Source organism: Oncorhynchus kisutch, unplaced genomic scaffold, assembly GCF_002021735.2.
Source record: "Oncorhynchus kisutch isolate 150728-3 unplaced genomic scaffold, Okis_V2 scaffold1721, whole genome shotgun sequence".
Taxonomy (NCBI): domain Eukaryota; kingdom Metazoa; phylum Chordata; class Actinopteri; order Salmoniformes; family Salmonidae; genus Oncorhynchus; species Oncorhynchus kisutch.
Genome location: NW_022263666.1, coordinates 8,288 through 32,462, shown reverse-complemented (window position 1 = coordinate 32,462; position 24,175 = coordinate 8,288). Strand labels below are relative to the sequence as shown.

Sequence of the window (24,175 nt, the reverse complement as noted above, 5' to 3'; positions counted from 1 at the left end):
CGAAGCCTCCAGTGATGATCCATGGCACGAAGCCTCCAGTGATGACCCATGGCACGAAGCCTCCAGTGATGATCCATGGCACGAAGCCTCCAGTGATGATCCATGGCACGAAGCCTCCAGTGATGATCCATGGCACGAAGCCTCCAGTGATGATCCATGGCACGAAGCCTCCAGTGATGATCCATGGCCCGAAGCCTCCAGTGATGATCCATGGCACGAAGCCTCCAGTGATGATCCATGGCACGAAGCCTCCAGTGATGATCCATGGCCCGAAGCCTCCAGTGATGATCCATGGCCCGAAGCCTCCAGTGATGATCCATGGCCCGGAGCCTCCAGTGATGATCCATGGCCCGGAGCCTCCAGTGATGATCCATGGCACGAAGCCTCCAGTGATGATCCATGGCACGAAGCCTCCAGTGATGAGCCATGGCCCGAAGCCTCCAGTGATGATCCATGGCCCGGAGCCTCCAGTGACGATCCATGGCCCGAAGCCTCCAGTGACGATCCATTGCACAAAGCCTCCAGTGACGATCCATGGCCCGAAGCCTCCAGCGACGATCCACAGTCCGGAGCCTCCAGCGACGGTCCCCAGTCCGGAGCCTCCAGCGACGGTCCCCAGTCCGGAGCCTCCAGCGACGGTCCCTAGTCCGGAGCCTGCAGCGACGGTCCACAGTCCGGAGCCTGCAGCGACGGTCCCCAGTCCGGAGCCTGCAGCGACGGTCCCCAGTCCGGAGCCTGCAGCAACGGTCCCCAGTCCAGAGCCTGCAGCGACGGTCCCCAGTCCGGAGCCTCCAGAGACAGTTCCGGAGTCCGTGACGACGATCTATGGTCCGGAGTCCATGACGACGATCTACGGTCCGGAGTCCGCGACGACGATCTACGGTCCGGAGTGCGCGACGACGATCTACGGTCCGGAGTCCGCGACGACGATCTACGGTCCGGAGTCCCTGACGATGATCCCCACACCGGAGCCTCCACCGAAATGAGATGCCCACCCGACCCTCCCCTATAGGTTCAGGTTTGCGGCCGGAGTCCGCACCTTTGGGAGGGGGAGGGGGAGGGGGGGGGGGGGTACTGTCACGCCCTGACCTTAGAGAGCCTTGTTTATTCTCTATTGGATTAGGCCAGGGTGTGACTAGGGTGGGTACTCTAGTTTTTGTATATCTATGTTTCTATTTTTTTGTTGGCCTAGTATGGATCCCAATCAGAGGCAGCTGTTTATTGTTGTCTCTGATTGGGGATCATACTTAGGCAGCCCTTTTTCCCACCTTAGATTGTGGGATCATGTTTTTGTATAGTTGCTGTGTTAGCGCTACAAAACTTTACGTGTCGTTTATCTTTCTTGTTTTTTGGTGATCATTTAATAAATGTATGATGTACGCCTACCACGCTGCACCTTGGTCTAATCCATCTTTCAACGAACGTAACAGTAGGCCTATATTGCTGTAGTGGTTCTGTGGTTTTCTGTGAAACGGTTCATTGGTTTTGGTAAGTTAAAAGATCATCAGAAATACTATGAAACATCCCCAAGACAATAATGAAATTGACAAAATCATAAATGTTATGAAATAAAACAAAACTTGTTGATCAAGTGTAGCAATTTGAAATGAAATGACAGTAAAACAACATTGTAGATGATCAAATATTTGAATGAAAGTGTAACATTTACTGGTTGTGATAAAGTGCATTCAGAAAGTATTCAGACCTCTTGACTTTTAACACATTTTGATATGTTACAGCCTTAATGACATCACTATACCCCATAATGACATCACAATACCCCATAATGACATCACTATACCCCATAATGACATCACTATACCCCATAATGACATCACTATACCCCATAACGACATCACTATACCCCATAATGACATCTCTAAACCCCACAATGACATCACTATACCCCATAATGACATCACTATACCCCATAATGACATCACTATACCCCATAATGACATCACTATACCCCATAATGAAATCACAATACCCCATAATGACATCACTATACCCCATAATGACATCACTATACCCCATAATGACATCACTATACCCCATAATGAAATCACAATACCCCATAATGACATCACTATACCCCATAATGACATCACTATACCCCATAATGACATCACTATACCCCATAATGACATCACTATACCCCATAATGACATCACTATACCCCATAATGAAATCACAATACCCCATAATGACATCACTATACCCCATAATGACATCACTATACCCCATAATGACATCACTATACCCCATAATGACATCACTATACCCCATAATGACATCACTATACCCCATAATGACATCACAATACCCCATAATGACCTCACTATACTCCATACTAACATCACTAAACCCCACAATGACATCACTATACCCCATAATGACATCACTATACTCCATACTAACATCACTATACTCCATGCTAACATCACTATACTCCATAATAGGAAACCAAAAACCGGTTTTTAGAAATGTTTGCAAATGTGTAAAAAAATAAAAAATAAAAAAAAGCTACTGAAATATATTCCATTATTCATGCCAGGCTTCCTCCAGATGTGACGCTTATCATTCAGGCCAAAGAATCTTGGTTACTTCAGACCAGAGGATCTTGTTTCTGATGGTCTGAGAGTCTTTAGGTGCCTTGTGGCACCTTTTGGCAAACTCCCAGCGGGCTGTCATGTTCCTTTTACTGAGGAGTGGCTTTTCCGTCTGGCCATTCTACCATAACGGCCTGATTGGTGGAGTTCTGCAGAGATTGTTGTCCTTCTGGAAGGTTCTCTCATCTCCACAGAGGAACACTGGAGCTCTGTCAGGGTGACCACCGGGTTCTTGGTCACCTCCTTGACCAAGGCCCTTCTCCCCCGATTACTCAGTTTGGCCGGTCGACCAGCTCTAGGAAGATTCTTGAAGGCAGAGTTACAAAGAAAAAGCCATATCTCAGACTGGCCAATAACAGATTAAGATGGACAACAGAACACAGACACTGGTCAGAGGAACTCTGCCTAGAAGGCCAGCATCCCGGAGTCACCTCTTCACTGTTTACGTTGAGACTGGACAGAGGAACTCTGCCTAGAAGGCCAGCATCCCGGAGTCACCTCTTCACTGTTTACGTTGAGACTGGACAGAGGAACTCTGCCTAGAAGGCCAGCATCCCGGAGTCACCTCTTCACTGTTTACGTTGAGACTGGACAGAGGAACTCTGCCTAGAAGGCCAGCATCCCGGAGTCACCTCTTCACTGTTTACGTTGAGACTGGACAGAGGAACTCTGCATAGAAGGCCAGCATCCCGGAGCCACCTCTTCACTGTTTACGTTGAGACTGGACAGAGGAACTCTGCCTAGAAGGCCAGCATCCCGGAGTCACCTCTTCACTGTTTACGTTGAGACTGGACAGAGGAACTCTGCCTAGAAGGCCAGCATCCCGGAGTCACCTCTTCACTGTTTACGTTGAGACTGGTGTTTTGCGGGTACTATTTAATGAAGTTGCCAGTTGAGAGACTTGTGAGGCGTCTGTTTCTCAAACTAGGCTCTCTACTGTACATGTCCTCTTGCTCAGTTGTGCACCGGGGCCTCCCACTCCTCTTTCTGTTCTGGTTAGGGCCAGTTTGCGCTGTTCTATGAATGGAGTAGTACACAGTGTTGTACGAGATCTTCAGTTTCTTGGCAATTTCTCACATGGAATAGCTTTAATTTATCAGAACAAGAATAGACTGACGAGTTTCAGAAGAAAGTTCTTTGTTTCTGGCCATTTTGAGCCTGTAATCGAAACCACAAATGCTGATGCTCCAGACACTCAACTAGTCTAAACAAGGACAGTTTTATTGCTTCTTTAATCAGGACAACAGTTTTCAGCTATGATAACATAATTGCAAAAGTATTTACTAATGATCAATTATCCTTTTAAAATGATAAACTTGGATTAGCTAACACAATGTGCCATTGGAACACAGGAGTGATGGTTGCTGATAATGTGCCTCTGAACACCTGTGTAGATATTCCATAAAAAATCTGTTGTTTCCAGCTACAATAGTCATTTACAACATTGTCTACACTATATTTCTAATCAATTTGATTTACAACAATGTCTACACTATATTTCTGATCAATTTGATGTTATTTTAATGGACAACAAATGTGCTTTTCTTTCAAAAACAAGGACATTTCTAAGTGACACCAAACTTTTGAACAATAGGGTTTTTCTGTTTTTTACTTCTAATAAATTAGCAAGCATTTCTAAATACCTGTTTTTTCTGTGTCATTATGGGGTATTGTGATGTCATTATGGGGTATTGTGATGTCATTATGGGGTGTTGTGATGTAATTATGGGGTATTGTGTGTAGATTGATGATGATTGTTTTTAAATTAATATTAGAATAAGGCTATAAAGTAACAAAATTAGAAAAGACAAGGGGTCTGAATACTTTCCTAATGCACCAATATGTACATGAAGGCAGGGTAAAGTGACTAGACATCAGAATAGATAATAATAAGGTATTTGAGGTAGATATGTACATGAAGGCAGGGTAAAGTGACTAGACATCAGGATAGATAATAATAAGGTATTTGAGGTAGATATGTACATGAAGGCAGGGTGAAGTGACTAGACATCAGGATAGATAATAATAAGGTATTTGAGGTAGATGTGTACATGAAGGCAGGGTAAAGTGACTAGACATCAGGATAGATAATAATAAGGTATTTGAGGTAGATATGTACATGAAGGCAGGGTGAAGTGACTAGACATCAGGATAGATAATAATAAGGTATTTGAGGTAGATGTGTACATGAAGGCAGGGTAAAGTGACTAGACATCAGGATAGATAATAATAAGGTATTTGAGGTAGATATGTACATGAAGGCAGGGTAAAGTGACTAGACATCAGGATAGATAATAATAAGGTAGGAGGGTAGGGGGAAGGAGAGGGGGAGAAGAGGAGAGAGGAGAGGGGGAGAAGATGAGATGGGAAGGGGGAGAAGAGGGGAGGAGAGGAGAGGGGGAGAAGATGAGATGGGAAGGGGGAGAAGAGGGGAGGAGAGGAGAGGGGGAGAAGATGAGATGGGAAGGGGGAGAAGAGGGGAGGAGAGGAGAGGAGAGGGGGAGAAGATGAGATGGGAAGGGGGAGAAGAGGGGGAGGAGAGGAGAGGGGGAGAAGATGAGATGGGAAGGGGAGAAGAGGGGAGGAGAAGAGGGGGAAGGAGAGTAGAGGAGAGGGGAGGAAGAGGAGAGAGGAGAGGGGGAGAAGATGAGATGGGAAGGGGGAGAAGAGGGGAGGAGAGGAGAGGAGGGGCTCAAAACAACACATGACCTGCAAACATGATATGATTCATGTGTTAGTACTAAAAGCAAATGAATATAGTATAGTTATTATATATGTGGGTCTGAGTAAACACTCTTAATGTTTGCTGTTTTATCACTAAGAAGAACATTGGCACGATGTAACCAAACACGTGTGAAACCTCATGATAAACCTGTCTTCCCCATCACATCATGAAAGGTCATGTTGATGTTCATTTAACCTCTCTTTCTCCTCTGTCTCTTTCTCCTCTGTCTCTCTCTTTCTCCTCAGATCTCCAGGCTCAAAGTGTCAGTCCACCAGGTAGGTAGAGTATAAATATACAGTGATTATAGCAGTTCAATATTAGTCAACTTTATTATCCCACATGGAGAAATTCATGTGTCCATACAAACCATTCTAAACCCCAATAACAAGTAGTGTTTTATGGAACTACTAATACTTGTCAACCACAAAGCATCACTGCTGTTAGAATAACAGAATCACTGTCATCATCTGTCCTCACCACTGTGTTTTCCTCTCTGCTGTTTACAGCTGAACTCTCTGTCAGACTGGTGGATGGGACCACTTCCTGTTCTGGGATAGTGGAAGTCTTTTACAGAGGAGAGAGGTTGAGTCTATGTCCTAGGTGGTGGAGCATGATGAGAGAGACTAAGGTTGTGTGTAGAGAGCTGGATTGTGGGAATCCTGTATCTGTATCTAGAGGACCTCTGATTGAAGATGGAAGAAGAGGAGTAACACTATATGGTTGTAGGAGAAATGAGTCTTCTATTAGACAGTGTGGCATCATAGAAGGACCTGGTTTCTGTTATGGTAAATATTATCATCATGTGACCTGTTCAGGTAAGAGACTGGTCATATTGAGAGATTTATTTATACATTATACAATATTACCATGTATCATGTTTTATGTGTTTTTATTTCATTTAAATAGAGGGAGAGATGTCAGATGTATTTAAACATTATATTTGTGTTTGTCATATTGGTTTATGGGAGATGTTCATGGGCAGATCATTGTAGTTCAGATGTTACTGAAGTGAAGCTGCCTGATGGATGTCCAGCTGTTTATTTTCTATAAAGTGAAGTGAACTTATTCCTGTCTCCTGCCTGCATTATTCCCAACCTGATCCTGAGTGACTAAGAACCCATTTCTACCTCTTACAGTATCAAACATAGCAAACTACTATCTTTTATCCAACATATTTGTGTTGAGTCCTTGACAGTGTCATCAACAAAACTGATTGAATGTTCAACCAACTCTTTTTCTCCAGAGTCTGTGCGGCTTGTGGATGGACCTGGTCTCTGCTCTGGAAGAGTGGAGGTGAAGTCCAATCAGTCCTGGGCCTCAGTGTGTGAAGCTGACTTTGACCGGCAGGATGCAGAGGTAGTCTGTAGGGATGTTGGCTGTGGGGCTCCTGCAGCTCTACAGGGGGGGCTCTATGGGGGTCAGACCTGGGATAAAGAGTTCCAGTGTAAAGGCAAAGAGTCCCTTCTCCTGGACTGTGACACCTCAGACAGAAAACACAACACCTGCCTACCTGGTAATGCTGTTGGACTCACCTGCTCAGGTAAGAAACAGTTTGTCACTCAATCAACATTGTTTCTCACCAGGAGTGAAGAATATGAGAGACAATATAGTTGTGTTTTAGTGAGAAAATAGTAAGATTACTGTCTCTCTCTTTTCTTTTCTCAGAGCCTGATGATGTGAAGCTGGTGGGAGGAGGCAGTCGCTGTGCTGGTGGAGTGGAGTGGTACGACCAGGGAGAGTGGAGCAGTGTGGGAGCTTCAGACTGGGGCAGGACCAGGATGTTTTTATCTGCAGTAGTGTGTAGACAGCTGGGTTGTGGCTCCGCTGTTTCAGCACTACCTAGAAACACCACTGTAGGGTTTGGAGTTTTCTGTGAAGGGGATGAATCTGCACTGAGGGAATGTGGAAGATCATATTATCTCCCTCCTGGACTCACAGTGATCTGCTCAGGTCATAACAACATATTCTAATTATATTCAACTGATTTCCTTCATTCATACAACTTCCTCTGCACCTCTCATGATGACTGTTTAACTTGTCAGTCTGCTTTACTAAATAGATCACTCAGTCAAGTAGGAATCAAATGCAACTTAAATATCCCAGAATGCTTTTGTATTTGAGTGTTATCTCAGTGAACGTCTCTACTCACTACCACTGTCACATGTCATGTTATTGTCACATCTAAATGAGGAAAGTAGTTGAGGAGCTACGTTTTCTTTTTCTCTCCTCTTGTTCCAGATGTCCTGCTTCAGCCTGATATCAACATATGTTGTCTCAGTGACTGTAGGCCCACTACTCATGTTGCCCTGTGAGGGAGGGTGGCTGGCACTGTTACATGCTGATGTTATTGTCATATCTATAGGAAACTAGTTGAAGAGGTTTGTCTTGTTCTCTTTTATTGTTACAGATCTCCTTGTCCAGCCTGATATCTTCCTGACTGACCCAATGGGAGGGGTCTCCAGGGGCCACCAGGGGCCTGAGATGTTCAGGGGCTACAACTTCACCATCACCTGCTCCACTCAGCCACAGTACCCAGGAGGCTCCTTCCTCCTCACGTTCACCGGCTCCAACAGAACCCAGACCCAGCCAGCTGTCAATCACTCTGCTGCCTTCCTCTTCCCTGCTGCAGATGACTCCCACCACGGGAACTACAGCTGTGTTTATGAGAATTATGTTTTCTCTCATAACTTCTCCTCTGAGAGTGAGCTCCTCTCCCTCACCATCACAGGTAACTGAACACGAACCAGACTTATAACTTTGTCATTGACAGATTTCCCACAGATCTATGTGATGATGATCAGTCCCCTCATCAAAGGTGTTTCTGTTTGCAGCCTCTCCTCTGCCAGCCTTCATCATCAGACACGTTGTAGTGCTGCTGATCCTACTGACATCCATCACCACCTCCTACCTGTACTACAAGGTAAATACATTTACTCAGACGTTACAAGTCATTTAAACTAGAGGGAGAGGGTGGAGATACTAGAGAGTAAATGTCTGACTGTTGGTGCTGTGTCTCCCTAGCCCACCAGGAGGCAGAAGAGAGTGAACAGGGTGAGCAGCATGGATCTTTATGTCAATGCCATGGAGATGGTCTCTCTGAGCTCCAGAGCTGAAGCTGGACCGGGAGAGGAGAGAGCAGCCCAGGGGACGGAGTAGGAGTAGAATGAAGATGACCCTACATGCTGATCTTAGGTCAGTTTTGTGTTTTAAATCGATGGTCAGCAGTGGACTGGTGTTTAAAATGTGGTGACAAACCTGAAGTGGTTCTAATTTTAATAACAAGTTCAGAATTAGTTTATCTTTCTAGAACCTTGGAAGAAATCTAAAAGGAGTGACTGCAACCACCATTATTCAGTTATTTAGTGACTGAAATTGATTGATAAAAGAAATGCTTTTCTGCTTTTGTCTTCATGTCTTTATCTTATTTAGTGTGTCTTAGATTCTTTATCTTATTTAGTGTCTCTTAGATTCTTCATCTTATTTAGTGTCTCTTAGATTCTTTATCTTATTTAGTGTCTCTTAGATTCTTTATCTTATTTAGTGTCTCTTAGATTCTTTATCTTATTTAGTGTCTCTTAGATTCTTTATCTTATTTAGTGTCTTAGATTCTTTATCTTATTTAGTGTCTCTTAGATTCTTTATCTTATTTAGTGTCTCTTAGATTCTTTATCTTATTTAGTGTCTCTTAGATTCTTTATCTTATTTAGTGTCTCTTAGATTCTTTATCTTATTTAGTGTCTCTTAGATTCTTTATCTTATTTAGTGTCTCTTAGATTCTTTATCTTATTTAGTGTCTCTTAGATTCTTTATCTTATTTAGTGTCTCTTAGATTCTTTATCTTATTTAGTGACTCTTAGATTCTTTATCTTGAAGTGTTTCCATTATTAGTCCAGGTATTATTGTTCATTCTTTGTATTTTGAACCATTTTTTAATAAAGGGGTCATCTTTTTCTCAAGTCATTTTGGTTGGTTGTTGTTGTTTGTTTTGTTGTTGTTTACCTTATGATGTAGATTATTGTTATGATGTTGTCAGTAGTACATACAGTGGGGAGAACAAGTATTTGAAACACTGCCGATTTTGCAGGTTTTCCTACTTACAAAGCATGTAGAGGTCTGTAATTTTTTATCATAGGTACACTTCAACTGTGAGAGATGGAACCTAAAAAATTCAAGAAAATCACATAGATTTTTCAGTAATTAGTTCTCACTCTGAATGACCGAAAATGATTATTCACATATTGGTCACAGGCAGACCAACCAAAGCTGTACTGTTCAGTAGGATAATAGTAGGCCAACCCAAGTGGTACTGTTCAGTAGAATAATAGTAGACCAACCCAAGCTGTACTGTTCAGTAGAATAATAGTAGACCGACCCAAGCTGTACTGTTCAGTAGGATAATAGTAGACCAACCCAAGCTGTACTGTTCAGTAGGATAATAGTAGACCAACCCAAGCTGTACTGTTCAGTAGGATAATAGTAGACCAACCCAAGCTGTACTGTTCAGTAGGATAATAGTAGACCAACCCAAGTTGTACTGTTCAGTAGGATAATAGTAGACCAACCCAAGCTGTACTGTTCAGTAGGATAATAGTAGATCAACCCAAACTGTACTGTTCAGTAGGATAATAGTAGACCAACCCAAGCTGTACTGTTCAGTAGGATAATAGTAGACCAACCCAAACTGTACTGTTCAGTAGGATAATAGTAGACCAACCCAAGCTGTACTGTTCAGTAGGATAATAGTAGACCAACCCAAACTGTACTGTTCAGTAGGATAATAGTAGACCAACCCAAGCTGTACTGTTCAGTAGGATAATAGTAGACCAACCCAACCTGTACTGTTCAGTAGGATAATAGTAGACCAACCCAAGTTGTACTGTTCAGTAGGATAATAGTAGACCAACCCAAACTGTACTGTTCAGTAGGATAATAGTAGACCAACCCAAGCTGTACTGTTCATTAGGATAATAGTAGACCAACCCAAGCTGTACTGTTCAGTAGGATAATAGTAGACCAACCCAAGCTGTACTGTTCATTAGGATAATAGTAGACCAACCCAAGCTGTACTGTTCAGTAGGATAATAGTAGACCAACCCAAGCTGTACTGTTCAGTAGGATAATAGTAGACCAACCCAAGCTGTACTGTTCAGTAGGATAATAGTAGACCAACCCAAGCTGTACTGTTCAGTAGGATAATAGTAGACCAACCCAAGCTGTACTGTTCAGTAGGATAATAGTAGACCAACCCAAGCTGTACTGTTCATTAGGATAATAGTAGACCAACCCAAGCTGTACTGTTCAGTAGGATAATAGTAGACTAACCCAAGCTGTACTGTTCAGTAGGATAATAGTAGACCAACCCAAGCTGTACTGTTCAGTAGGATAATAGTAGACCAACCCAAGCTGTACTGTTCAGTAGGATAATAGTAGACCAACCCAAGCTGTACTGTTCAGTAGGATAATAGTAGACCAACCCAAGCTGTACTGTTCAGTAGGATAATAGTAGACCAACCCAAGCTGTACTGTTCAGTAGGATAATAGTAGACCAACCCAAGCTGTACTGTTCAGTAGGATAATAGTAGACCAACCCAAGCTGTACTGTTCAGTGGGATAATAGTAGACCAACCCAAGCTGTACTGTTCAGTAGGATAATAGTAGACCAACCCAAGCTGTACTGTTCAGTAGGATAATAGTAGACCAACCCAAGCTGTACTGTTCAGTAGGATAATAGTAGACCAACCCAAGCTGTACTGTTCAGTAGGATAATAGTAGACCAACCCAAGCTGTACTGTTCAGTAGGATAATAGTATTACTATTATTGTAGACCAACCCAAGCTGTACTGTTCATTAGGATAATAGTATTACTATTATTGAAACAGAGAAACTGACGAAGACACAGGTTTCAGAATTTATCTGTTTATGTAGTACAGACACCTAGCACTATTGTTGGATTAGCAGTGTTTATATAGTACAGACACCCAGCACTATTGTTGTATTAGCAGTGTTTATATAGTACAGGCACCTAGCACTATTGTTGTATTAGCAGTGTTTATATAGTACAGACACCTAGCACTATTGTTGTATTAGCAGTGTTTATATAGTACAGACACCTACACTATTGTTGTATTAGCAGTGTTTATATAGTACAGACACCTACACTATTATTGTATTAGCAGTGTTTATATAGTACAGACACCTAGCACTATTGTTGGATTAGCAGTGTTTATATAGTACAGACACCTAGCACTATTGTTGGATTAGCAGTGTTTATATAGTACAGACATCTAGCACTATTGTTGGATTAGCAGTGTTTATATAGTACAGACACCGAGCACTATTGTTGGATTAGCAGTGTTTATATAGTACAGACACCTAGTACTATTGTTGGATTAGCAGTGTTTATATAGTACAGACACCTAGGACTATTGTTGGATTAGCAGTGTTTATATAGTACAGACACCTACACTATTGTTGGATTAGCAGTGTTTATATAGTACAGACACCGAGCACTATTGTTGGATTAGCAGTGTTTATATAGTACAGACACCTAGCACTATTGTTGGATTAGCAGTGTTTATATAGTACAGACACCGAGCACTATTGTTGTATTAGCAGTGTTTATATAGTACAGACACCTAGCACTATTGTTGTATTAGCAGTGTTTATATAGTACAGACACCTAGCACTATTGTTGGATTAGCAGTGTTTATATAGTACAGACACCTAGCACTATTGTTGTATTAGCAGTGTTTATACAGTACAGACACCTAGCACTATTGTTGGATTAGCAGTGTTTATATAGTACAGACACCTAGCACTATTGTTGTATTAGCAGTGTTTATACAGTACAGACACCTAGCACTATTGTTGGATTAGCAGTGTTTATATAGTACAGACACCTAGCACTATTGTTGTATTAGCAGTGTTTATATAGTACAGACACCTAGCACTATTGTTGTATTAGCAGTGTTTATATAGTACAGACACCTAGCACTATTGTTGGATTAGCAGTGTTTATATAGTACAGACACCTAGCACTATTGTTGGATTAGCAGTGTTTATATAGTACAGACACCTAGCACTATTGTTGGATTAGCAGTGTTTATATAGTACAGACACCTAGCACTATTGTTGGATTAGCAGTGTTTATATAGTACAGACACCTAGCACTATTGTTGGATTAGCAGTGTTTATATAGTACAGACACCTAGCACTATTGTTGGATTAGCAGTGTTTATATAGTACAGACACCTAGCACTATTGTTGGATTAGCAGTGTTTATATAGTACAGACACCTAGCACTATTGTTGGATTAGCAGTGTTTATATAGTACAGAAATCTTATGTTTATTTGACTCTGATGATAAAGAAATATATTCCTGTAAAGGTCTGTGTTAAATATTTAGGAATACATCTGTCAAAAACCACTTAGTCAGACAACACATGAATTTCTCTCCTAAAATTAAGAAAACCAAAAATATATGTAATAATTGTCTACAAAGAGATGTTTCTATACTTGGGAGAGTACTTCTGTCCAAGGCAGAGGGACTGTCTGGTTTTGTGTACCCCTCATTATCTTTATGTGTAAATCCTGCTACTTGTAAAGAGATCAACAAGACCTTTCTTGACTTCATCTGGAAAAATAAATCTCACAAACTGAAAGAGTCAGTGCTCTAATAAAAGAGATGAAGGAGGTCTGGAAGTGTTGGACTTTGTGACATAAATAACACTTTCAAGATCAACTGGTTGAAGAGATGTTTGATCAATACTGATTCAATATGGTATTTCATTCCAAATAATGTGTTTCATAAGTTGGGAGGTCTTCAATTTTTACTGAAATGTAATTATATTCCTGAAAGATTACCCGTTAAATTGGCTAGGTTTCACCAACCAGCTTTAATGGCCTGGAAAATATGTTTCCTGCACATTTTTTCCCCACATAAAGCTCTTTTGTGGAATAATTCAGACATGACTGTAAGGAATCAGTCATTGTTCTACCCCAGCTGAGAGGAATAATGACTTTGTTCTTGATGTTTTTGACAACAGAGGTAATATTCTCACATGTGAACAATTTATAACATTGAAAGGGTTTCCAATACCTTTCAGAGAGTTTATTTCTGTGGTCAGAGCCGTTCCCAGGGGTCTAACTACACTAATGAAAACCCATCTTATCTTTGGTAATGATCACAAAGTTTATCCAGAAGTCAGAGCCGTTCCCAGGGGTCTAACTACACTAATGAAAACCCATCTTATCTTTGGTAATGATCACAAAGTTTATCCAGAAGTCAGAGCCGTTCCCAGGGGTCTAACTACACTAATGAAAACCCATCTTATCTTTGGTAATGATCACAAAGTTTATCCAGAACTCAGAGCCGTTCCCAGGGGTCTAACTACACTAATGAAAACCCATCTTATCTTTGGGAATGATCACAAAGTTGATCCAGAACTCAGATTGGAAGGTGTGGGTTTACTTGAGAGATCTTGTTGTAATAAATATATAAGACAAATTCTCCGTTCACAAAAGCAACTTCCACCGAGAGGAAAGTGTTTGTGGAACCTGCTTCTTATTCCTGACCTTGTCTGGAAACATGCCTGGTTAAGGCCTTACAAATACTGTATAACAAACAAGGTTAAGGAAGGGCACTTTAACATGTTACATCAGATATATCCATGTAATTCTATGATGTCCACATGTGTGGCTGTTGATGATATCTGTGTTTTCTGTGAAAAAGGTGAGAATCTGTCCCACTTGTTCTTTAATGTAAATTTGTGTCAGAATTTTGGGAAAACCTTGTAAGATACTTATTTACCATTATGAACACTGCCCATGTTTAACATGAAGGATATAATATGTTACTATTGCAATGATAACAAGACCATGTTTAACATGAAGGATATAATATGTTACTATTGCAATGATAACAAGACCATGTTTAACATGAAGGATATAATATGTTACTATTGCAATGACAAAACCACTGAAATGATTGGGAATGTTTTTATTCTTGTTGCCAAATATAAACAAACAAAAGTTCCAAAATTCTAAACCAAAATTCCAAATGTTTCTGATTGAATTTAAATATGTTATTAAAACCTTAGTGAATAACAACAAGAATAACATTTTGTGTTTGCTAAAATTGCAACAAGGGCGATGCACATGCAATTTGGATGCAGAAACCCCTCCCTTCTAATGCAGAAACACCTCCCTTCTAATGCAGAAACCCCTCCCTTCTAATGCAGAAACCTCTCCCTTCTAATGCAGAAACCCCTCCCTTCTAATGCAGAAACCCCTCCCTTCTAATGCAGAAACCTCTCCCTTCTAATGCAGAAACCCCTCCCTTCTAATGCAGAAACCCCTCCCTTCTAATGCAGAAACCCCTCCCTTCTAATGCAGAAACACCTCCCTTCTAATGCAGAAACAACTAGTTATGGATGTTGTATATCTGACCGGAGCAAAAAGGTGAGCAGAGATTGTAGTTTTTCCACAATGTATTCTGAATATGACAACACACTATCAGTGTAAGATCAGGATGCTACTGAAGGAACCTCACATTCATCTCTGTGTCTATTCACTAGTTCACCACCATGGGGGAAAACTCAGGGACTTCTCATAGGCTGACAGCAGATATAGCCTCCATTTCCAGGTTGCTTATGAGTGCATTTCACACTACTTTGGATTATAATTGTAAGGTTCATTTGAATGTCCTGATTAACATAACGTTTATGTTTTTGTCGAAAATGTACTACTTTATATTTAAAAACGACTTCAACCAGTAAAATGTTCTTTGGCTACTATTCTAAAATGGATGATGATCTATCTTCAGACAATACCCCATAATGACATCACAATACCCCATAATGACATCACAATACCCCATAATGACATCACAATACCCCATAAAAGTGAATAAAAGTTTAGAAATGCTTGCATACCAGGGAACTTTTGGCTAAACCAACTATATCATACTATGACCAATAAGCAAACTACAAACTCAATGTACGTCACAAATAGTACAGTTAGTATGAGTATTCCAACACAGCTCAGGTCTCTGGGCTGCCATTTTGTTTCTGTTTAAAATCCAATACCCTGACTTTGTTGTCCTTAAGCCATTTTGCCACAACTTTGGAAGCATGCTTGGGGTCATTGTCCATTTGGAAGACCCATTTGCGACCAAGCTTTAACTCATGTCTTTACATGTTGCTTCAATATATCCACATAATTTCCCCACTTCATGATGCCATCTAATTTGTGAAGTGCACTAGTCTCCCCTGCAGCAAAACACCCCCACAAACATGATGCTGCCACCTCCATGCTTCACGGTTGGGATGGTGTTCTTTGGTTTGCAAGCCTCTCCCTTTTTCTTCCAAACATAACGATGGTCATTGTGGCCAAACAGTTCTATATTTGTTTCATCAGACCAGAGGACTTTTCTCCAAAAAGTACAATTCACTGATGTGGCCATCAACCTCCTCCTTCACATCTGACTCCTGATGATCAACCTCCTCCTTCACATCTGACTCCTGATGATCAACCTCCTCCTTCACATCTGACTCCTGATGATCAACCTCCTCCTTCACATCTGACTCCTGATGATCAACCTCCTCCTTCACATCTGACTCCTGATGATCAACCTCCTCCTTCACATCTGACTCCAGTGATCAATCCAGAGCGTCTTCTTTTTCTGAAATTCATCCTCACCTTTGATGCACATGAATCAAGTTATCTGGACATTGTGATTAAGAGGGAGATTGGTGGCTTTAGCACAGACCTATACAGGAAGATGACGGACAGGAATTCCCTGATAGCTTCCAACCTACAACCCTAGAAAATAGCCTCCATCAGCCAATACTGTCGCATACACAGGTTTTGTGGTACACAGAGTGACTATCACAAACAAGCTGACTGTCTGGCTGAGTGTTATAGACAGTGGGGTTACTCAGAGGACTGTCTGGCTGAGTGTTTCAGACAGTGGGGTTACTCAGAGGACTGTCTGGATGAGTGTTTCAGACAGTGGGGTTACTCAGAGGACTGTCTGGCTGAGTGTTTCAGACAGTGGGGTTACTCAGAGGACTGTCTGGATGAGTGTTTCAGACAGTGGGGTTACTCAGAGGACTGTCTGGATGAGTGTTTCAGACAGTGGGGTTACTCAGAGGACTGTCTGGATGAGTGTTTCAGACAGTGGGGTTACTCAGAGGACTGTCTGGCTGAGTGTTTCAGACAGTGGGGTTACTCAGAGGACTGTCTGGATGAGTGTTTCAGACAGGGGGTTACTCAGAGGACTGTCTGGATGAGTGTTTCAGACAGTGGGGTTACTCAGAGGACTGTCTGGATGAGTGTTTCAGACAGGGGGGTTACTCAGAGGACTGTCTGGATGAGTGTTTCAGACAGTGGGGTTACTCAGAGGACTGTCTGGATGAGTGTTTCAGACAGTGGGGTTACTCAGAGGACTGTCTGGATGAGTGTTTCAGACAGTGGGGTTACTCAGAGGACTGTCTGGATGAGTGTTTCAGACAGGGGGTTACTCAGAGGACTGTCTGGATGAGTGTTTCAGACAGTGGGGTTACTCAGAGGACTGTCTGGATGAGTGTTTCAGACAGGGGGGTTACTCAGAGGACTGTCTGGATCAATGAGGTCAGATCCAATACCCATGTGTTGCGAACAGGTCGATTGTAGCGGTAGTCGTTTAGATTGCGAATAACTTGACAGTTATTTTGACCGCGGTGGTTATTGAAGTCGTGCTTTCGTGGAAGAAACCGTTGTTGTGCATCGTCTTTCAACGCTCCAATACCTGATAATGACCAAACCTGTTTAGGCTTTTTGGGAATTTAACTTCAATGAACCTGAAAGTGTTCATTGTAGAAACATCTGTTGTGTTGGTAGAATGTGGAAAGACCCACCTCATTGGTTAATATTCCCTGTAGTAGAAACATCTGTTGTGTTGGTAGAATGTGTAAAGACCCACCTCATTGGTTAATATTCCCTGTAGTAGAAACATCTGTTGGGTTGGTAGAATGTGGAAAGACCCACCTCATTGGTTAATATTCCCTGTAGTAGAAACATCTGTTGTGTTGGTAGAATGTGTAAAGACCCACCTCATTGGTTAATATTCCCTGTAGTAGAACCATCTGTTGGGTTGGTAGAATGTGGAAAGACCCACCTCATTGGTTAATATTCCCTGTAGTAGATACATCTGTTGGGTTGGTAGAATGTGTAAGTAGGTTTTAAATTCATACTTATTACAAATCTGCAGTTGTCTGACTATTATATTATTATTTAATGAAATAAATTTACTCCAGTCAACAGATGGCGATATGCGTTTTTCAGGCGATGCTATCAGAGTGACGTATAATGTAGTGGACGGGACGCTTCTTCAACAACATCTCGTCAGCCACCTCGGTAGCTTCCTAGCGGAAACGTTCAAGCTGTTCAGACTGCTTCGGTCTATATTTACTTCTGTATTTGGAACATAATTCTGTCTTTTAACTAGTTTCCCCATTTCATGTCATATTTCCGTTTAGTCAGGTAACGGTAGCTGGCTTGATAAATGAGCCTATCACTAGGCTAGTCGCTAACTAGCTAGGTTAGCTGGCTAACATCCCCGACCATGAGCTCAGCAAGCTGCTGCCCTCCTGCTAAAAAAGAGGTCTGCTGGAAGGAGAAAGAAGGTATTTGGCTGAACGTTGTCGTGAAAGAGGAGAATGAAGAGGAGGATGTCACAGTAAACGAAGAAGTAGAGGGTGAGGCTGTTACACAGAAAGAAGAGGAAGAAAACGATTATACTTTATTTGGAGTGAATGAAGGAGAGATAACTGTCATATTGAAGGAGGAGGAGAGGGAAGAAGAGGAGGAGACAGAAGATCTGAGTAACACCAGTAAGTCCTGTCTTGAAAATAGTTGAACTGATACGTGGTTTTAAAACGGCATTCTACTCTAGTTCTGAGCTTAAATGCCGTTTTTTAATGTAGGAATTGATAAAGCTACACTGTAAGATGTGAATAGCATCAAGAAGCTGCCCAACAACAAAACTTTAACAATGGATTTGCACCCAAAATCACAACTTAAATGTCTCACGGAATGGACTTGCCTTCATTCAATACGGCAATTCCACTGTACTAAACTGGAGGCGATTTCTAGCCCACCGTTGACTGCGGTCAAGTGAGCCGATAGTCGCAAAACGCGGTCAGGCCATCTGCTCTTCGGTTTCTTCCTGAATTTGCGTGCGCGAATACACTTTACGGAATGGCGTTTTTTTCAGGTAGGGAAACTGAGTTGAATGGACTCTCATGCACAGGTAGTCGAGACGATGGCTTCAAATCATTACAAGCAAACCGTTTGAAGCACACTTATTCAATCTTCCATCATAAAAATGATACCAAATAGTTTATTTAATTTCCGCGTTATCATAAAGTTCTTTATCATTGCTAGAGTGTCAAGCGTAGGCTGGACTGGTGTAAACGCTACAACATACAATGACATTCTAGACCATTCTATAGGCCTCTCTGACTAAGAACCACACAGAGACCTGCATTTTGTAGTGGCTTTAATAACACTTGTGAAAACTGACTTCAGGTGATTGAGGGATCTAGTCTAGATTAAACATCATAGGAAGTTTTATCGTGTGGAGGTTTCATTCAGGTCTCTGTTTAATTAAATCATCTGTTTGTCTTTGACAGGAGAGAGACCAGACTCTCCTTCTGACAGCAGGAAGAGTCCTTCAGGGAAACCAGACCCCGAGACCTCCAAACCAGCAGGACGACATCACTGTTCCCAGTGTGGAAAGAGTTTTACTCAGTTAGGGAGCCTGAGAACACATAAGAGAATACACACTGGAGAGAAGCCTTACCACTGTTCCCAATGTGGAATGTCGTTTACCCAGTTAGGGAGCCTGCAAACGCATGAGAGGGGACACACAGGGGAAAAGCTTTTCCAATGTTCCCATTGTGGAAAGAGTTTTGGCCAGGTAGGAAACCTGAACAAGCATGAGAGGACACACACAGGTAAGAAGATGTACCGCTGCTCCCAGTGTGGAGAGAGATTTCCCCGGTTAAGGTACCTGAAAGAGCATGAAGGAATACATACAAATACACAGGAGGAGAAGACATACCACTGCTCTCATTGTGGAAAGACCTTTTCCCAGTCAGAGAACCTGAAAACACATGAGAGAATCGAGAGGCTGTGTTCTGACTTGTGTTTTTGACTGAGAATGTGTGTGTTTGTTTGGGCTGTCAGACTTGAGTTCACTTTGTGTAATGTTAGTGCACTATTTTTAATTGTGATTAATCCATTGTCTGAAAGGGTTAAAAACACTGAAAACATCCAGAATACATCCTATATACAGCTACAATCTACAATGCCATGTAAACACAAGATGACATTGAGGTTAAATAAAGTGTGATTTATCAATGGAACATATTTTGACACGTCCACTGTGTGTCTCTGTAGAGTCATAATATCCATAACAACTAGAGGTCAAACAGGGAGATGGTTCCATTCATTTTCCCCACAGGGCTGTGTTTTGTTTAGACTCACCCTGGTGATGTTTTGATAACCATGTAAACCTCTCTGGGACAAGGTGACTGAGGACACAGTGTGTTGTCAATTTATTGTCATGTTTTTAAAATGGTACAAATGCCTTTATTTTAGCTGGACCCCAGGAAGAGTAGCTGCTGCCTCGGCAGGAACTAATGGGGATCCATAATAAACCCCAGGAAGAGTAGCTGCTGCCTTGGCAGGAACTAATGGGGATCCATATTAAACCCCAGGAAGAGTAGCTGCTGTCTTGGCAGGAACTAATGGGGATCTATAATAAACCCCAGGAAGAGTAGCTGCTGTCTTGGCAGGAACTAATGGGGATCCATAATAAACCCCAGGAAGAGTAGCTGCTGCCTTGGCAGGAACTAATGGGGATCCATAATAAACCCCAGGAAGAGTAGCTGCTGCCTTGACAGGAACTAATGGGGATCCATAATAAACTCCAGGAAGAGTAGCTGCTGCCTTGGCAGGAACTAATGGGGATCCATAATAAACCCCAGGAAGAATAGCTGCTGCCTTGGCAGGAACTAATGGGGATCCATATTAAACCCCAGGAAGAGTAGCTGCTGCCTTGGCAGGAACTAATGGGGAGCCATATTAAACCCCAGGAAGAGTAGCTGCTGCCTTTGCAGGAACTAATGGGGATCCATAATAAACCCCAGGAAGAGTAGCTGCTGCCTTGGCAGGAACTAATGGGGATCCGTAATAAACCCCAGGAAGAGTAGCTGCTGCCTTTGCAGGAACTAATGGGGATCCATAGTAAACCCCAGGAAGAGTAGCTGTTGCCTTGGTAGGAACTAATGGGGATCCATAATAAACCCCAGGAAGAGTAGCTGCTGCCTTGGCAGGAACTAATGGGGATCCATAATAAACCCCAGGAAGAGTAGCTGCTGCCTTGGCATGAACTAATGGGGATCCATATTAAACCCCAGGAAGAGTAGCTGCTGCCTTGGCAGGAACTAATGGGGATCCATAATAAACCCCAGGAAGAGTAGCTGCTGCCTTGGCAGGAACTAATGGGGATCCATAATAAACCCCAGGAAGAGTAGCTGCTGCCTTGGCAGGAACTAATGGGGATCCATAATAACCCCAGGAAGAGTAGCTGCTGCCTTGGCAGGAACTAATGGGGATCCATAATAACCCCAGGAAGAGTAGCTGCTGCCTTGGCAGGAACTAATGGGGATCCATAATAAACCCCAGGAAGAGTAGCTGCTGCCTTGGCAGGAACTAATGGGGAGCCATATTAAATACAAATACTTTTATCAATATATTCGTCTCCCTCTACTCTCTGCTTAAAATAGGTCTATGTTGTAGTTAGGTGACGTTATGGGTCCTACTGTAGGTCTATGTTGTTGTTAGGTGAAGTTATGGGTCCTACAGTAGGTCTATGTTGTTAGGTGAAGTTATGGGTCCTACAGTAGGTCTATGTTATTGTTAGGTGAAGTTATGGGTCCTACAGTAGGTCTATGTTGTTAGGTGAAGTTATGGGTCCTACAGTAGGTCTATGTTATTGTTAGGTGAAGTTATGTGTCCTACAGTAGGTCTATGTTGTTAGGTGAAGTTATGGGTCCTACAGTAGGTCTATGTTGTTGTTAGGTGAAGTTATGTGTCCTACAGTAGATCTATGTTGTTGTTAGGTGACGTTATGGATTCTACAGTAGGTCTATGTTGTTGTTGGTTGAAGTTATGTGTCCTTCAGTAGGTCTATGTTATTGTTAGGTGAAGTTATGGGCCCTACAGTAGGTCTATGTTGTTGTTAGGTGAAGTTATGGGTCCTACAGTAGGTCTATGTTGTTGTTAGGGGAAGTTATGGGTCCTACAGTAGGTCTATGGTATTGGTATGACTAGCGGTTTCTGCAACCAAATTGCGTGTGCATTGCCATTGAGCGCCTATTTTAGCAAACACAGAAAGGGGCCTATATTGGTGACCAAAGGTTGCCTGGCACACTGCTTAGGGGTTCAGCAACTGTAATAACTTATTTCTAGTCTACAATCATCGATGTTACTACTAATGTGAAAACAAGACAAAATATGACTATTGTTGCTCACTTGACTGTCTTAAGACAATTGTCAAATCATTTTAACATTCATTATGGACGTCAATTGTTGTACAATATCATGGCTACGCTGTTGGCATCACCTTTTACAGTGGATTTCTGCTGTTGTGGGCCTTTAACCATCTGTCTGACTTTGTTGTTCACACAGGAGAGAGACGTGACTATCGTGGATCCTCTGGGGAGCCTCAACAACATCATGAAGCTGACGAGGCAGAGAAGAGTCCCTCCCGATCAGAACACCTCAAGAGACACCAGTGGAGACCAACAGGGAAGAAATCTCACTGCTGCTCTGACTGTGGGAAGAGTTACTTAAGATCAAATTCACTAAAAGTACACATGAGAATTCACACAGGAGAGAAATCTTATAGCTGTGATCAATGTGGAAAGAGTTTTACTCAGTCAAGCAGCCTGTTATCTCACCAGAGAAAACACACAGGAGAGAAACCTCATAGCTGTGGTCAATGTGACAAGAGATACTCTGATAAAAGATCTCTGATCAAACATCAGAAAATACATTAATGATGGAGTTGTTTCATGATAGATTCAGATTCCATGTGGTTTTTGAGCTGTTAGTTTTAACAGGACAACCTCATCTCCAGACTCTCACACAAATGATTTCAACATGATATCGATGAGTGATGAAAAATAAGTGTTGCGTTCCTTTGTTTAACGACCTCTAAATGTAAATGCATCTCTCCAAAATGTAGCTGTCTGTCTTCTGCAGGTTGTCCTCTAACCAGGGAGGTAAAATATATCTCCCATTTCCATGTGTTTTTTTAGTTGTGTTAGTTTCAACAGCACCAACAACCTGATTTGTCCGCTAACCAGTGATACTTATTACTTATTACTTAATACTTATTTTCCACCATAATTTGCAAATAAATTCATTAAAAATCCTACAATGTGATTTTCTGGATTTCTTTTCTCATTTTGTCTGTCATAGTTGAAGTGTACCTATGAAGAAAATTACAGGCCACTCTCATCTTTTTAAGTGGGAGAACTTGCACAATTGGTGGCTGACTAAATACTTTTTTGCCCCACTGTACACTATATACATGTAATATAGCCTATACAGTCTTATCCTTACATAACATTCTAACCACTAGGCTGCTGCCCCAATAATACACTATATACATGTAATATAGCCTATACAGTCTGACCCTTACATAACATTCTAACCACTACCCTGCTGCCCCAATAATACACTATATACATGTAATATAGCCTATACAGTCTGATCCTTACATAACATTATAACCACTAGGCTGCTGCCCCAATACTACACTATATACATGTAATATAGCCTATACAGTCTGATCCTTATATAACATTCTAACCACTAGGCTGCTGCCCCAATAATACACTATATACATGTAATATAGCCTATACAGTCTGATCCTTACATAACATTCTAACCACTAGGCTGCTGCCCCAATAATACACTATATACATGTAATATAGCCTATACAGTCTGATCCTTACATAACATTCTAACCACTAGGCTGCTGCCCCAATACTACACTATATACATGTAATATAGCCTATACAGTCTGATCCTTACATAACATTCTAACCACTAGGCTGCTGCCCCAATAATACACTATATACATGTAATATAGCCTATACAGTCTGATCCTTACATAACATTATAACCACTAGGCTGCTGCCCCAATAATACACTATATACATGTAATATAGCCTATACAGTCTGATCCTTACATAACATTATAACCACTAGGCTGCTGCCCCAATAATACACTATATACATGTAATATAGCCTATATAGTCTGACCCTTACATAACATTATAACCACTAGGCTGCTGCCCCAATAATACACTATATACATGTAATATAGCCTATACAGTCTGATCCTTACATAACATTCTAACCACTAGGCTGCTGCCCCAATAATACACTATATACATGTAATATAGCCTATACAGTCTGATCCTTACATAACATTCTAACCACTAGGCTGCTGCCCCAATAATACACTATATACATGTAATATAGCCTATACAGTCTGATCCTTACATAACATCATCACTCCACTTTATGAATCTACCCTGCCGTCCCAATATTGTGAGAGGTGATATTCTCCTGGACCAGACAGCATCACAGGAGGTATTCTCCTGGACCAGACAGCTGGGTGAATACACTATATATACAATAGTATGTGGACACCCCTTCAAATTAGTAGATTGGGCCATTTCAGCCACACCAGTTGCTGACAGGTGTTTAAAATTAA

General features: G+C 41.7%; 1 protein-coding gene across 2 annotated transcripts; it reads left to right on the top strand.

The window, feature by feature from the left end:
- Positions 1-17,648: 17,648 nt before the first annotated feature.
- On the top strand, positions 17,649-19,750 carry LOC116367769 (gastrula zinc finger protein XlCGF49.1-like). Of its 2 annotated transcripts, none has more exons than XM_031818933.1 (2): positions 17,649-18,200; positions 19,011-19,750. In XM_031818933.1, exons 1-2 carry the CDS (start codon positions 17,942-17,944, stop codon positions 19,532-19,534), a joined length of 783 nt encoding a protein of 260 aa, XP_031674793.1. In that variant the 5' UTR covers positions 17,649-17,941; the 3' UTR covers positions 19,535-19,750. The 2 variants fall into 2 exon arrangements, with proteins under 2 accessions (XP_031674793.1, XP_031674792.1); XM_031818932.1 differs by having other exon boundaries at positions 17,650-18,209.
- The last annotated feature ends 4,425 nt before the right edge of the window (positions 19,751-24,175 follow it).

Coding starts and splice junctions, on each gene's coding strand:
- LOC116367769 (XM_031818932.1), top strand. CDS start 17,942: ATGAGCTCAGCAAGCTGCTGCCCTCCTGCTAAAAAAGAGGTCTGCTGG. Junction 18,210..19,010: donor AGAAGATCTGAGTAACACCA/GTAAGTCCTGTC, acceptor TGTCTTTGACAG/GAGAGAGACCAGACTCTCCT.